This window comes from Hemicordylus capensis, chromosome 8 (assembly GCF_027244095.1).
Source record: "Hemicordylus capensis ecotype Gifberg chromosome 8, rHemCap1.1.pri, whole genome shotgun sequence".
In the NCBI taxonomy this organism is placed as follows: domain Eukaryota; kingdom Metazoa; phylum Chordata; class Lepidosauria; order Squamata; family Cordylidae; genus Hemicordylus; species Hemicordylus capensis.
In genome coordinates this window covers 3,784,969-3,801,383 of record NC_069664.1, presented here as the reverse complement: position 1 = coordinate 3,801,383, position 16,415 = coordinate 3,784,969, and the positions used below count along the sequence as shown (strand labels likewise).

The 16,415-nt window shown below is 51.1% G+C and overlaps 1 protein-coding gene and 1 long non-coding RNA gene across 2 annotated transcripts; one reads left to right on the top strand and one right to left on the bottom strand.

Moving 5' to 3' along the window:
- Window positions 1-411: 411 nt before the first annotated feature.
- LOC128334023 (uncharacterized) lies at window positions 412-1,922 on the bottom strand. Its single transcript, XR_008311158.1, has 2 exons — window positions 1,093-1,922; window positions 412-1,007 (listed from the first exon to the last, which is right to left on the bottom strand). It is a non-coding gene; the product is annotated as an uncharacterized LOC128334023 (long non-coding RNA).
- A 5,663-nt stretch (window positions 1,923-7,585) lies between these two features.
- Window positions 7,586-12,889, top strand: LOC128333809 (uncharacterized). Its single transcript, XM_053269819.1, has 2 exons — window positions 7,586-8,806; window positions 9,599-12,889. The coding sequence occupies exons 1-2, from the start codon at window positions 7,586-7,588 to the stop codon at window positions 12,887-12,889; spliced, it is 4,512 nt and encodes a 1,503-aa protein (XP_053125794.1).
- The last annotated feature ends 3,526 nt before the right edge of the window (window positions 12,890-16,415 follow it).

The following is a 16,415-nucleotide window of genomic DNA, read 5'->3' as shown; positions in this document are numbered from 1 at the left end:
TCTCGGAACAGAAAACATGGCTTATGTAACTCGGTTTGAGAGGTGCTGACAAGACTCCTGATTTCTGCCCAGAGCCCAGCTGACTACACAGAAGCCCGATCCTTGGGTCAGCTGTATGAGAGCCCTTTAGAATCGAGGCCAGACCTGTTCAACTTTGGGCCCCAGCTGTTTTCAGACAACTCCCATCATCCCCAGCCACAATGGCCAATTGCTGGGGATTATGGGAGTTGTAGGCCAACATCTGCCGGAGGGCCAAAGTTGAGCAGGCCTGATCTAAACTCTTGTCAAGTAACACGGAAAATGCAGCTTTCCTGTTTTTTCTCAACTTCACTTGCAGACTCACAACCTGTGTCCCACTAAGAGTCAGCGATTCTCCATGCAGAGGACAAAAAACACAGCACAGCCAGATAATTACTGGAAAAACTTAAATACCATTTTTAATTTGACATATTTTACAAAGTGCATAAATTTCCAAAAACCATTTGTGATCTGACCAGCCAAGACCGGCCTCTTCTTATGTCCACCACTACTACGGAGGTTCTCATCCAGAACTTGGTCATCCCAAATGGCACTGCTCAGAACTAGGGCTGCAGGTCTGCTGGGTGAGGCGAGGTGGCGAATGCAGCTGGGGATGAGGAGTGCTGTGGCCAAGAGCATCCAAGAACCCGTTACAGGAAATGCTGACTGTGGGACAGGGGGGAGGCACGGCTGCTTTGCCAGGCACCCCATGACACGGCGAGTCAGCCCTGCACTTGGCGTGTCAACCTGGAGTGTGCCTCCCGACTGCCAGCTGGGCACCCTGCCTCCTGGGCCTCTTTGGCGAGAAGGGACTGCCTGCCTGGGTGGGACGTGCACAGGACAAAGGTTGGTCCCAGCTGCCATAATGGGCTCTCAAGTGGGCGTGTCCCAAAGGCCATTAGAGGTGGGTGTGATAGGGGGATCACTGTGGCTGGGGATCATGGGAGTTGTAGTCCACACAGACCTGGAGATTTTGAAGTTGTGCAGCCCTAACGAAGGTAGACAATGCATTAGATTAGAGTGGTCCAAGTGTGCAGATGGAAACAGCTTTTCACGTGTCTGGCAGAGGCTCACCTGGGGAGAAACTATGCAGCAGGGCTGCTGTGGGGCATGCAGGGCTAATGCCAGAGTGCTAACAGCAGGAGAACAGGAATTACTTGAGGCGGCCGAGCCAGTCTCTCTCTCTCTCCTCTGGGGCGGGCGGGCGAGACTCTCTCTCCTGGGGCCAGAGCTGCTGGTATTTTGTCTGACTGGGGAAGGGGGCACCGACGCGCTCCTTTGACTGCTGCAGCGCTGCTGCACTGAGCAGGAAACATTTGTATTAATAAAAATTTTAATTTTTTTTAAAAAAAATTGGTCATGGCGGCGCCCCCGCACGTGACCAGAAAAGATGGCGCCCGGGGCACGTGCCCCCCCTGCCCCCCGATAGTTATGACTCTGCGTGTGAGTCCCTCCTTGAGCTCTGAAAGAGAGGATTGGAGCGGCCTTGCAAAGGGGCGCCTTTTCGCAGGCTATTCTGAATTGGGAAAGTCAAATACGTGAACGTGCCAGGAAGCACATCTTTTTGCCACGGACAAGTGCATTTTCAGAACCTGAGGAGGGCTGGTCTGGGGGTAGCAAGCAAGCAAGCATGAATTGTCCTCTTTGCTAAGCAGGGTCTACATGTGAGCACTGTAAGATACTCCCCTTCGGGGATGGGGATGCTCTGGGAAGGACATCTAGGTTCCAAGTTCCCTCCCTGGCAGCGTCTCCAAGATGGGGCTGAGAGAGATTCCTGCCTGCAGTCTTGTAGAAGCAGCTAAGGATGTGCCTGAACCACAGTCCGAGCACCTTTGGGGAGCGGTGTGGAGAGGAGAGCAGGTCTTTACCTGCTCTCCGCTGCCCCATGCAGCTTTCTGCTGGGGTGGCACTTGGCCCAAGTACCCCTATGCGGTGCCGGCACACACTTGGCATCTGTGCATGCACAGGCACCACCTGCAGGGTGAGCAACACCATGCTCACCACACAAATGGTGCCTGCACATGTGGATGCCATGTGCCACGCTGGAGCCGCGTGGGGGTACTTGGGCCGAGCACGCCCCGGCAGGAAGCTGCAGGGGAGAGCAAGTAAGGACCGACTCCCCTCTTTCTTAGATCCCCCAGGCTGCACCCAAAAGGTGCTCGGACCACGTTTCAAACCGCTGTTCAGGCACATTCCTAGAAGCCGCTGCCAGTCTGTGTGGACAGTACTGAGCCAGATTGACCAATGGTCCCAGGAACAAAGGAAGCTGCCTTCTACGGAGTCAGATCGCTGGTCCATCTAGCTCAATATCGTCTACCCAGACTGGCAGCGGCTTCTCCAAGGTTGCAGGCAGGAGTCTCTCCCAGCCCTATCTGGAGATGCCACCAGGGAGGGGATCTGGAACCTTCTGACTCTAACATGAGAAGCTGCCTTGCACCAGGTCCAAACTTACCATCACCCAGCTCAGTGCCCCTCCTCACATCCTTCAGCCCTGTTCCTGTTTCTCAGCATCCATAATGCTTCTCTGCACCTCCAGCTTTCCAGCAACGCTTCTCCAATGCGCCAATTTCCCCGAGCCAGTTCAGACCTAACGTTTTGCATCCATGGGATGGCTGGCAGTGTTCCCTCTATGGCGTGCGTGCACTCACACATTTCTTTTGCCTGCTCCGTTCATTTGAGATCCCACTCAGGAAGGCCCCATTCTGAATGCATCTGCGCACACACTGCTTTGATACTGCTGCCCAGACCAAAACTCATTCCGCACACCGATGAAAAGAATTGGAGAGCACACGGATGGCTACAGGAAATCACTGATCGGGGGGGGGGCAAGTGAGTGAGTGTAAGACGACAGGCATTATGTCTGAAAGGATGTTAAGAGGCTGAGGATGGATGTAAATGGACCCTTTGGGAAAAATGAACAGAGACCTCAGGGACGAAGAGTGTGACCTGGGAACTGGATACCCTCATTCCTCCTCCCTCTCTCTCTCTCTCTTTCAGGCAGTCACTTCCCATCTGCCACTTCGATTAAGGCAGGACCCATGCTGCCCCCAACACTTCGAGGCCAAAGGCCCTGCTTGGGTGTGTCACCTGCATCCTCAATGGGACAAGCACCTCAGTCGAGGCCTCGACAAGACTGAGTGCTGAACCACCGACAGCCAGCTGAAAGTGTTACACACCCCCAACTATGAAGAGAGGAGAGTTGGTCTTGTCTCCCTAGATAAGCAGGGTCTGCCTTGCTTGCATTTGAATGGGAGACCACATGAGCACTGTCAGATATTGCCCTGAGGGGATGGGGCCGCTCTGGGAAGAGCCGAAGGTTCCTCCCTGGCAGCATCTCCAAGATGGGGCTGAGAGAGATTCCTGCCTCCAACCTTGGAGAGGCCGCTGCCAGTCTGTGTAGACAATGCTGAGCGAGAGGGGCCAATGGTCTGACTCAGTATACAGCAGCTTTCCATGTTCCTAAAAGCCAGCATGTAGATTTTTAAGCTGGAACTGGGACTTTCTGGATTAAGTGATAGCCCAAAAGGAGCAGAGGGCTGTGTGTGCATGTGTTCGTTACAAAGGAAGCTGCCAGAGCGAGCAGCTTGCCTTGATGAGTAGCCTCATTGCACTCAAGTGGAACAGAGGAAGCAGGCCTGCCTTATACCGAGTCGGACCATCAGTTCATCTAGTTCAGTATTGTCTACACTGACTGGCAACAGCTCTCCAAGGTTTCAGGAAGGACTCGGAGTCTCTCCCAGCCCCACCAGGAGACGCCCGGGATTCAACCGGGAACCTTCTGCATCATGCAAATGCTTTCCCACTGAGCTATGGCCCCATCCCCTAACCTTACAAGCAGACGGTGATCCATCCAAATGCAAGCCAGGGCACACCCTGCTTTGCAAAGGGGACAATTCATGCTCACTTCCTCAAGACCAGCTGCCCCTGATATTCCATCACCAACAGAAATGATGAGGGCTTTTTGGAGCATGCTTAAACCCAATGGTTGATGTTGGGGGGCGGGGAAGAAGGAAGACAGTCTCCAGTCTACCTAAATGCATCCTCTTCCTGCCCTTGTGATGTGGAAGCAGCATGGGCTCAAATTCCACATCCGAAACAATCAGGGTTCAATCCTGTAGGCTACTGGGTCAAACTGCAAAAGGAAGAGAGGGTGTGCATCACATGATTGCCGATATTTATTTGATTTCTATACCACCCCTCCAAAAATGGCTGAGATTTATGACATCTCGTATCCATCTTTTGATCTCCAAGGTGGTTTAGAAACATGCTAAAAACCAATACAGGTTGACTATCCCTAATCCGGACATCCAAAATGCTCCAAAATCCAGAAACCACCATGGGGTGCGCCCGCACCACCGACAAAACATTATTTTCACAGGCAATCTGAATTTCATCTCCACCTAAAATGCCATGTTTGAGTCCAACATGACCAGCAACATTATTGCATGGAAAATTCTTGCAATTAGCTTTCATTACATTTACAGCTACCTATAGTTATTGTAAATTCAATGCTTCTTTGTTTTTATACTTTAAAATAAAACCTAGAAAAATAAAATGCAGTGTAGAGTAACCTTTTGTGTTTAGACTTGGATCTCATGCCCAAGATATCTCATTACAGTATGCAAATATTCCCAAATCTGGAAAAGTCCGAAATCCAGAACACTTCTGGGCCCAAGCAGTTTGGATAAGGGAATATTCAACCTGTATATAAAACTATTGTTTAAAATATACAAGCAAGAGCAGCAGTACACAGAAGAAACCCACTCAATCCCAATTTCGAATCTCAATTTTATCCAAAAGTCATTTGATAAAAAAAATCTAGGAGCAGCATCATAGCAACTTTCTCTGAAGGGTTTTTACAAACAGCCATTGCTTTCAACAGTTCAGCCTTCCTCGAGAGGGTACTGCAGAGTTGTGGCACCACAACTCTAAAGGCATTATCTTGCAGGCTCACCAGCACCACCTCCAACAGCAGGAGAAGGCAGAGCAAGACCTCAAAGGGTGACCCAAGCACATATGGGGATATGTATGGGGAGGAGAGCTTGTCTTGGGGTAGCAAGCATGAATTGTCCCCTTTGCTAAGCAGGGCCCAGCCTGGCTTGCATTTGCGCTTTGCTAGCTGAATGGCTCCTTTCTCACTGCCGAGCTGCATGATAAAATCTGGGCGCACCCAGAAGGTCGGGCAGCCAGGAGATGGCGAAGGGTGACGTGTGAGAAGGAGATGGAGGCTGACCATGCCCTGATGCTGGTGTGGGCGTGGCCAGCAACATCTTGACACGGCCTCCATTCAAGTTTTATTTTACGTATTGGATTTATAAGCCACCTGTTTTAAAATCTATTGGCTAAGCCTATTCTTCTAAACCTATTGGCTGCCAATAGGTTTCCGGACAAAATACAAAGTGCTAGTTATAACTGACAAAGCCCTAAATGGCTTAGGCCCTGGGTATCTATGAGAGCATCTTCTTCACTACGAGCCCCACCGCCCACTGAGGTCATCTGAGGAGGTCCGTCTCCAGTTACTGCCAACCCGTTCGGTGGCTACACAGACGGGCCTTCTCCATCGCTGCCCCAAGATTGTGGAATGTGCTCCCTGCTGAGATATGATCCCCCCATCTCTGGCAATTTTCAAAAAACACCTGAAATCCCATCTTTTCCTCCAAGCTTTCTCAGCTTCCTAAATTTTTTAGGTTTTAATCTCTAGTTTATTTTTAAATTGTTAAATTGTTTTTAAGTTTTTTGTATATATGTTTTTAACTGGTTTTATGCTATTGTTAACCACCCAGAGACAAAAGTTTGGGGCAGTGTACAAATCAGATAGATAGATAGAAAAACACAACACACAACACATCTCCAGGCAGTTTACATAAGAATTTAAAACCATTAAAAGCAGTTTAAAATAGGCCTGCTCAACTTTGGCCCCACAGCTGTTTTGGGACTACAGCTCACTGTGAGGGCTAGAAAAAGCTGTGTTTTGCCTTTAGCATAACTGTAGCCATTTTGCTTCTGTAATACTGCTAAAAGCTGATTAGGAAATAAATGATAGTAAGAAATTGCAAGCAAATCTCTTTTTGGGTGTTGTAAGCATTTCTGAGTTCCAGACAGGACAGGAAGATAACACTTGAGAAATGCTTAAGCTTAGAAACCGCAAGCGGAAAGACAGGAAGCCACCTCTTGATATATGTGACACCATGTCTGGAACGACAACTTATTTGAATATAGCCAATAGCATTGATTCTACAGAAAAGGGGAACTGAGGGAGGGGGCTTGTTGCTTGTCACTGCTTGTTAAGGTATAAAATTGATTGTAACTGTTCCTGCGGGGTGCCATTTCTCTCTTGCATTGAAATGGACACCCTTTACTCAGCTGAATAAAGATACTTAATTCTCCTTTCTGGCTTCTTATTGAATTTGGCTGATTAATCATAAGAGTCCAGAGCCAAAATCCCACCAGACTAGCTGGAGGGCTTTTAGCCTTCCCGGAAAACTGACCCCAACATTTCTTGGTGCATTGGCCGGGAAATTGAAGGCAAAAATTGTGAGGCTGCCATTTGCAGCAAAGGGCGCCTTCAGACTGGTACCTGGGTGAAACCGGAGTTGCCCATTGGTCGTCTCAAAGCGCGCTCCAGCATCCTTTCGCTGGGAGACCACGTTTGAGCAGTTTCTGGCAGATCCCAGCGTTACCACGAACGAATGCAAGGAGATTGGCAGGGAACAAGGAGGTTGATGCTGTGATTGGACCAGAACTTGAGGGGGTAAGTATAAAATTATTATTTGGGGAAAAGGGGGGAGGTGTGTGAATTTTGTGACCCTGTGTGCAAGAGATTTCCATACGGAAGCGTGAAAGAGGAGGGCCAGTACCGCAGTTCTGTCCCTTCGCGAGAAGGCCAGTCGGGAAAAGCCCGAGCGCAAGTGTGTGTGAATGTGAAAAGGGTCCATACTTAGGAGGTTGGCCTGGGAATAGCTGTTCGACCGGGGGGTGAGAGGCCTGACCCCGTTTCTGACCCCACCTGTCCACCACAGCCGGTACGCTTAGGGGGGAACAAAGTGCCCAGAAACCAAGCCCGGGGAGGGGACGGAGTACGTCCCAGAACCCCAGCCCAGTGTTAGTGGAGATAAGGGAGGCAGAGGCGTAAAAACCCGTTAGGCTATTCTTGCAGGGTGGGCTGATCAAGGTTTTAGGTTGGTTAGGTTGGATCAGCGTTACGATGGGAACAGTAAATGGGAAATTGGGAACGAATAGTAAAACTACCCCTCTTCAATGTCTTCTGGACCATTTTAAGCAATTCAAACCTAAGAGCTCTGAAAAACTTACAAAGCGCCAGCTGATAAATTTATGCCAAATTGTGTGGCCCACGTATTTTCTGGGCCAAGATTTACCTCGCTGGCCACCCGAGGGCGCTCTAGATGTGCGAATTAACTATCTTTCCATCTACTTAAGTTTAAACTTTAAAGATAAAGAGTGGCCATATATGGAAATGTTTTTGTCTTTGAGCACCCGACCAGATCTTTGTGAGGGTTGCAAGGCAGGATCCTTGCCCCCTCCAAACCCAGCCCTTGTAACAAAATCCATGGGGAGCCAGATCCACCCTGTGGTGAAGAAACCAGTGCCTCAGGAGGCGGCTGCCTCCGTGTTTCCAGTAACTCCCCCGGCCCCTTCCATACGGAAGGTTGAGGAGGAGGATGATTACCCCTACGATCGTCTTTCTCCTCCCCCACCCTACCCAACTGCCCCGCCTGCGGTTCGGCCTGGAGAGCCATCACAGGGACCGTCAGGGATGCTTTCTCCCGGTTCCCTCGCCAGGCAGACCATACAGTTTGTCCAACAGGTTATGGGAATGTCCCCTACCAGGGACTCCGGGGGTCAGCCATCCACCCCATCTGGGGCATCCACCCTGTCGGGGACAGGGACCTCTCCTGGTTCCCTGGAGACATCGGGGTCGTCCCCTCAGGGCGCCATCACCCCTCCAGAGGAGGAGGAGAGTGATGACTCAGATGCAGGGGACACTGCAGGGTCCACTCCTCAGAGACCAGTCAGGACCACGAGGGGAAGACAGCCTCAGAGATTGGGGGCTGTGCAGTGTCCGCTAAGGGCAGTGCCTATGGGACAAAGACTGGTTTTAGTCCATACCCCCTTTTCCACTTCTGACCTTCATAACTGGAGACAGGGGCTTCCGCCGTATCGGGAAAGCCCCCAGAAGTATGTGGATCTGGTGGGTCAGATAATTTCCACCCACCGGCCCCACGTCCCTGACCTCTTCACTCTCCTTACTGGCCTTCTGAGTGAAGATGAACTCCGCCAGGTGCTGAAGGAGGCCCATGCGTCCTATGCTGCCTGGAGAGGGGAGCAGGTTGCCCAGGGGCGCTATGATGCGGGCAACTTGCCAGAACCTCTGGCATTGATCAGCCCTAACCCACCAGAGCCTGCAACCGACCCTAACAATGAGTTGGGGAATGTCTTGATCATGGCAGCACGAACTGCCGTCTTGGACGGACTCCGGAAAGGAGTCCCAAAAGCTATTAACTTCCATAGAGTGTATGAAGCGATACAGGGACCCCAGGAGTCCCCCACGGAATTCCTGGTGCGTCTGAAGGATGCCTTCCGTCGCTTCACAGACCTGGACCCAGAGGCTCCGGGAAATGAGGCGGCTATAAAAACAGCCTTTATTGGCCAGTCAGCCCCAGACATTCGGAAGAAGTTGCAGAAACTGACAGCCCCATCCGCCCAACCCATGGAAACCCTCATACAGACTGCCTTTCAAGTGTTCCACCAGAGAGGGGAGGTGGAGGAGGTGAGGGAGGACCAGAAGATGCAGAAACAGGCCGCCCTATTGGCAGCAGCCCTGCAGCCCCAGACTGCCCTATTGGCAGCGGCCTTGCAGCCAGTCTTTGGCCAGCCAAGAAGGAATGGTGGGGGCCCCAGACCCCGGCCCCAAAGCCGGTGCTTCTATTGTGGCCAGACAGGCCATTGGAAGAATGAGTGCCCCAATCGGAAAAGGGAGGCCGATGCTGCCTTCTTCCCAAGAGAGGGAAGAGGGAGGGAACAATCAAGCCTCCCCACGGTGGGGGGTAACCGTTACCCCTGCCCAGTCCGTAGAGGAGAAGCCCAACCTGGGAGTGCCAGGCCACAGGGGTCACCCGTGAGGGGACCTCATCCCCTCATGGCAGCAGAAGCTTATGAAGACTGAGGGTGTCCCAGAGGCTCTCCCCTGTTTGCGACCCCTGAGCCTCTAGTGGAACTTTGTGTTTTGGGTCGCCCTCAGAAATTTTTGGTAGATACAGGGGCTACCTATAGTGTGTTGGCTGGACACAGGGACACAGTCCCTGCCCTCACCACTTTCACCACTCCAGTGGTGGGCATTGGTGGGGAACCATCCCAAGCGCCAGTCACTCAACCCGTCCCAATAACCCCATCAGTCAAACATTCCTTTTTGGTACTCCCAAAATGCCCCCTTAATCTTTTGGGAAGAGATCTTTTGTGCAAACTAAGGGCAGACATCCATTGCTGACCAGAGGGACTCTCTTTGTCCTTCCCACCTGAAACTGCTTACATCTGTTATCTGGAACCCACACTTGGTCCCGAGCCCGCGGAGTGGAGGGAGGTAGACCCTGAGGTCTGGTATACAGGGACACCAGGATTGGCCAAATATGCAACCCCTCATCAAGTCCCACTGAAACCAGGGGCATGCCCAATTTCCGTGCGGCAGTACCCTCTCAAAAGGGAGGCCCGCATTGGACTCCAGCCTATAATTCAGGCTTTCTTAGAGGCCGATCTGCTGATGCCAGTGTCCAGCCCATGGTGTACACCCATCCTTCCCGTACCAAAGTCGGATGGATCATGGCGGTTTGTGCAGGACCTTAGGGAAGTAAATGCCCGAACACTCCGACTGCACCCAATGGTAGCCAATCCCCACACCATTTTGACCACCTTAACCAGAGATCAAACTTGGTACGTGGTAGTGGACCTGAAGGATGCTTTTTTCTGTGTTCCCTTGGCCCAGGAGTCACAGCCCATCTTTGCATTTGAATGGTTAGATCCTGATGGTCCCATATCCCATAAAAACCAGTTCTCCTGGAAGAGGATCCCGCAGGGTTACTCTAACTCGCCTTCCGCCTTTCAGCGGGCTCTGTCCGCTGATTTGAGCCATTTCCAGCCACCCGCAGTGACCATCTTGCAATATGTGGATGATCTTTTGGTCGCAGCAAAAACGGCGGACGAAGCGTCCGCACAATCGGTGGCATTATTAAATCACTTGGGTTCCTGTGGGTACAAAGTTTCCAAGTCAAAAATCCAGTGGGTATCCCAAAAGGTCCGGTATTTGGGTTATGTTTTGGAAAAAGGTACTCGGTACCTGCATCCATCCCGTATCCAAGCGTTGAATGATTTAAATCCTCCCCAAAATGTGCAGGAGCTCCGTAGTTTTCTGGGAATTGCAGGATATGGGCGACTGTGGGTCCCCGGGTTCTCTGTCTTGTCAAAGCCTCTGTATGAATTGACAGCCTTAAATATGGCTTGGGAATGGACGGGCACCCACCAAAGGGCGTGGGAAGCTATCCGGTCTGCTCTAGCCTCTGCAGCAGCCCTGGCATTACCCGACCGGACCTTGCCCTTTGAGCTATTTGTACACGAGAAACAAGGAGTGGCCCTGGCTGTTCTTACCCAGACCGTGGGTCCGGCCAGGATGCCAGTAGCCTATTTCTCCAAAAATTTAGACAGCCCAGTCAAGGGGTGGCCAGCCTGCTTGCGGGCCATTGCGGCAGCGGCAACGATGGTTGAAGAGGCTTTAAAAATCTCTGCAGGGAGCCCGATACATGTACAATCCCCTCATTCTGTGGCTGCTCTCCTAGATCAAAAACTACCGGCCTGGGCGACCTCAGCCAGACTTACTCGCTATGTGTCTATTCTCTTGGAAAATGACTCAGTGTCCTTACATAAATCTAACTGCCTCAATCCAGCTACCCTGCTCCCTTTGCCAGCTGTCACCCCTGTCCATGACTGCCTTAGAGTCTTGGCAGAGACGGTGGGTATACGTCCTGATCTCAGGATGGAGCCCATTGTTGATCCAGACCTCTCCCTGTGGACAGATGGGTCTTCTTTTGTCCTCAACGGACAAAGGTATACAGGGTATGCTGTGGTCACTGAGGAACACCCAGTAATCTTAAAAAGACTGCCCCCACAGTGTTCTGCTCAAGTGGCCGAACTTGAAGCCCTGATCGCTGCTGCCACCTACTGCCAGGGAATTCGAGCGAATATCTACACTGACAGCCGATACTCATTCCTGGCCGCACACACCCATGCTTCCTTATGGAAGGCTAGGGGCTTTAGGGGTGCAGATGGAAAAACCTTAAAAATGAAGCCGCTTCTGGAAAGACTTTTCTCGGCCCTTCTGCTGCCCTCAGAAATAGCTGTGATTCACTGCAGGGGGCATCAGACAGATGATGGCCCCGTGACACGGGGAAATCGCCTGGCTGACACCTGTGCCCGACACGCGGCGCAAATGGAAAGGGAGGAGGTCAGAGGACTACACCCAGCTTGGGAACCGAAGGGGACAGCATGTGTGGGAGCCCTAATTCCAGTCACCCCCACCCAGATGCCTTCAATCTATGATGCAAGGGACCACCTAAGCCCAGACGGGAAATGGGTGAACGGGTGGTGGGTGGTGAATGGGCGGATACAACTCCCTAGTGCCCTAGTCCCCCATGTCATTAAGAATATGCATACTAGCACACACCTTGGAGCGTGCACCCTTTACAGGTGGCTGAAGCAGAGGTACAGCAACAAGGGGCTGCGGCAGGCATGCCGAAATGCCTCAAAAACATGTCCAATATGCCAAAGGAACAACCCTAAAACAGGGGTGCCAGTCCCAAGGGGAAGGCTGCGCACTGCCAGGTACCCTGGGGAGGCCTGGCAGGTGGATTTTACTGAAATGCCAAAACAGGGAACCAAACATAACCTCCTAGTGTTTGTGGATCTGTTCAGCGGGTGGCCGGAGGTGTTTCCAACCCGCACCCAAACAGCCCGGGAGGTAGTCATGGCCCTGGTTGAATCCATAATTCCGAGGTTCTCTGTCCCAAGGGGCCTCGAGAGTGACAATGGGCCTCACTTTACCTCAAAGGTGGTTCAGGAGGTTTGCAAATTGTTAGACATCCCGTGGTTTCTGCACTCTGCATATCACCCAGAGTCCTCCGCGAAGGTTGAAAGAATGAACCAAAGCCTGAAGATTAATATTGCCAAGCTGTGTCAGGAAACTAATCTGAAATGGCCTAAGGTCTTACCCTTGGCCTTGACCCGGGTCCGAGCGGCCCCATCCTCTCGACTGGGATTGTCCCCATTCGAGCTGGTGTATGGCCGCCCTTTTGTTGCCTCGGAGCTGATGGACCCTCCCGAAACCACCCAGGCATACCTTAGAAAACTCGTAGGGGATCTGTCTGCTTTATCTCTCCAGGTCTCAGCAGCCTTGCCGGTGCGCCCAGATCTACCCACTACGGTGCACCCGGGGGATTGGGTCCTGGTGAAGGAACTACATCCCAATTGCACTGAGCCCAAGTGGTCAGAGCCAAAGCAGGTCCTTCTCAGCACACCCACAGCAGCAAGGGTCGAAGGGTTGAAAGCCTGGGTCCATATCTCCCGCCTGAAGCCAGTCCCAGCACCAGCAGACGAGTGGGCGTGTGAGCAGTTAGGCCCGTTACGCCTAAAGATCCAGCGCCACACCCAGAGTTCTCCACCCCCAAGAAGTCAGGAGGCGGCAGTCTTGCATACCGGGAGGACCGTTCCTGTCCACACCGACCTCCCTGCAGACCCAGACGAACAACTGGACTTCGTGTATATCGGGGACGGCAAATTCATTGATGTAACTGATGTTGATGGGTGTTGATCTGTGGGACGAGTGGTGGGAGGTGTTGGCTGTACTCTTTGCTGTTTCTGTTGTTGTCCTTGTTGTTTGCTGTTTCCCCCGCACCTTTTGCGGCACACACAGTGATGATTTGTGGTTTGGTCCTAGTGGTCTTAGGGATGCTTGGGATGGGCCGGGGAACGAACGCTACCTCCGACCCTTTGACCCCCAGCCTGTGTATCCGTAACAGTGGCCGATGGACAGTATATTGGGACTGGGTGTATAGGGATGGGAGGGTAAAAACACCTATAGCGTTTAAATGGAACGCAGGTCACTACCCTGGAAGGTGCACACACACCCTCTCAGTGGACCCTAACATCTGGCTGAGTGTCCACAGACATCAGTTGGACCACTGGCCATGGGTTCCCCAGAGGGTCAATCTTTTTGCCCAAGAGCTATACCAACAGTGTGTTGTCTTTCGACATTGGGCACCGGGCACATGCTGGGATGCCGTTTTCACCCTTCATGGAGGTCTACAGGGATCACGGTATGGGTACGCAGGCCCTTACCCCACAGCCATGGCTGTTGACTGTGGGACAAATGGGGAGAGACCTGTGCATTCCCTGAGGGACCTCACTGAGGGGTGGATGGGATTGTGCAGGGTGGGGATTCCCGGGGGGCGGTCACGCCGTCAGGCCCCCTCCACCCAGCCAGCTATGGCTGCCTGCTCTCACTGCGTGACCACTACCCTAAATGGAAGAAACATATCCCAGACCTTGGTCTACCACACTGCATATACATGCAAGGGAAAAACCGGGGAAATTTGCCTCCAAAATAACATAACTTATAAAACCTGCATAGAGAATGGAAAAACGGTATGTCACACGCCAGAGGGAATAAGAAAACAGGTTCGAGTTTGGGTTTATGGATACTCTGCAGGCACGAGGAAACGGCTTTCCCTTCTGGCATCAAATGCGTCAACCTACAGTCAGGAGGGGCCGCTGATAGTCTGCTTCGATGTGTGTAAGGCCATGGATATTGGGCAGGGGCAGGGATGTGGGGGCCTGAGCTGGGAAAGGACATATCGCCAGAACCGCTACTACTTTTATGATACAAATAGGTACACCAGGAGGTGGGGGGCGTTCTTATGGTACACCGACCCCCAAAAACCGGTGGACGGACCCCAGAAAGCATTTCAAATGTCACATGGGACAACCACCGCCCAGTGCAACAGGCATAAGTGTACCCCACTTTGCTTATCCTTTAACAAGGAGGGGGATGGGAACATCGAATGGAGATACAGTCTGGGAATAGATGCTTCAGGTAGCGACCCATATGGACAAGTGAGTATCAAAATCTATAGGGGAAAGGAGCCTACAAAACAACACCAGGTACATACCACATTTTGGAAAGAAATGGGGACAGTAATTGAAATACCCCCAGTTACAAAGAACCTTTTTATAGACTTAGCTGAAAAAGTAGCAGCCAATCTCCAGGTGAAAAACTGTTTTGTCTGTGGGGGAACAAATATGGGTGAGCAATGGCCCTGGGAAGCAAGGGAGCTGGATCTTACAAATATCAGCAGCTCCCCAAACTTAACATGGACCCACACAGGGAGACCGACGAGGTGGATACTCCAAAGCCCAATCTTAGGAGGCAGATGCTTCATTCGCCTCGATTCGGGGGAGTTTAATGTCTCTGTTGGTACCCTGACCTGTGAATCTGGATGGGTCTGTAATGGAACTACCACCACTTATCAGAACTTTGGCAACCAGACAGCCAAGCCACCCAATAACCCCTTTAATAAAGACACACAAGGATTCCTATATAACATCTGGGAGACCCCATGTAATACCAACATGGAATGGAGGGCCCCAGATAACCTATATTGGATTTGCGGAACAGCTGCCTATGCTGTTCTTCCTGGAGAATGGTCAGGAGCTTGTGTATTAGGGACCATCAAACCAAGTTTTTTCCTGCTGCCCATACCAACTGGTGAGCGCTTAGGAGTGCCCGTTTACCAGGAATTAGGAAGAGCAAAAAGAACAGTTAAAATAGGGCAGTGGGAGGATAATGAATGGCCCCCAGAACGCATCATTCAAGTGTATGGCCCAGCTACCTGGGCTCAGGACGGGTCATATGGCTATCGCACTCCAATATACATGCTAAACCGCATTATACGCTTACAAGCTGTCTTAGAAATTATTACTAATGAAACCTCTTTAGCTTTAACTCTCCTAGCAAAAACCAATACTCAGCTTCGAACAGCAGTATATCAAAATCGCTTAGCTTTGGATTATATACTAGCCACTGAAGGGGGGGTATGTGGGAAATTCAATTTAACAAACTGTTGCCTCCAAATAGATGACAATGGAAAGGCAATCGAAGAAATAACAACTCGAATGAGAAAGTTAGCGCATGTTCCTGTCCAACAATGGACAGGAATCCTGGACACCGATGGGTGGTTTGGGGGGATTTTTGGAGATTGGAAACGTGTCCTTTTCATCATAGTACTGGCCTTTGGGGGAATAATGCTATTACCATGCTTGATACCTCTGATCCGGTCAGTGGTGTCTCGCACTATCGAGGGGATGCTAGTGGTAACAGCCAACCCTAGGGACCCTGATACCCCGGCCAGGGCTATGATCTTACGGACAGTGCCCAAGGAGTGTGCACCATTTTTGCTCAAACCAGAATATGAAAGAGAATCTACAGTGTAGGGAGATTCATGAGCAGAAGCTCAGAATCTGAAAATAAAAAGGGAGGAAATGTGAGGGCTAGAAAAAGCTGTGTTTTGCCTTTAGCATAACTGTAGCCATTTTGCTTCTGTAATACTGCTAAAAGCTGATTAGGAAATAAATGATAGTAAGAAATTGCAAGCAAATCTCTTTTTGGGTGTTGTAAGCATTTCTGAGTTCCAGACAGGACAGGAAGATAACACTTGAGAAATGCTTAAGCTTAGAAACCGCAAGCGGAAAGACAGGAAGCCACCTCTTGATATATGTGACACCATGTCTGGAACGACAACTTATTTGAATATAGCCAATAGCATTGATTCTACAGAAAAGGGGAACTGAGGGAGGGGGCTTGTTGCTTGTCACTGCTTGTTAAGGTATAAAATTGATTGTAACTGTTCCTGCGGGGTGCCATTTCTCTCTTGCATTGAAATGGACACCCTTTACTCAGCTGAATAAAGATACTTAATTCTCCTTTCTGGCTTCTTATTGAATTTGGCTGATTAATCATAAGAGTCCAGAGCCAAAATCCCACCAGACTAGCTGGAGGGCTTTTAGCCTTCCCGGAAAACTGACCCCAACATCACAGTGGCAATAGCCAGCGATTAAGGGAGTTGTAGGAGGGCCGAAGTTGAGCAGGCCTGGTTTAAAACAATGACAAAGTTGGTGCAGGTATTAACACATATGTGGCGGCCACTCCATCGACTCCAGCTTGGCCCCGTGAACACTAGCCTGCAACTAGAGTCCCCAGCAAGACCCAGGAGGAGAGGCAAAGTCACTTCACCAGTCTTCTCGCATTTTACCCAAGTCCCAAGTTCTAGGATCGGAAAAGC

Coding starts and splice junctions, on each gene's coding strand:
- LOC128333809 (XM_053269819.1), top strand. CDS start 7,586: ATGGGGAGCCAGATCCACCCTGTGGTGAAGAAACCAGTGCCTCAGGAG. Junction 8,807..9,598: donor AGAGAGGGGAGGTGGAGGAG/GTGAGGGAGGAC, acceptor CTTGGTCCCGAG/CCCGCGGAGTGGAGGGAGGT.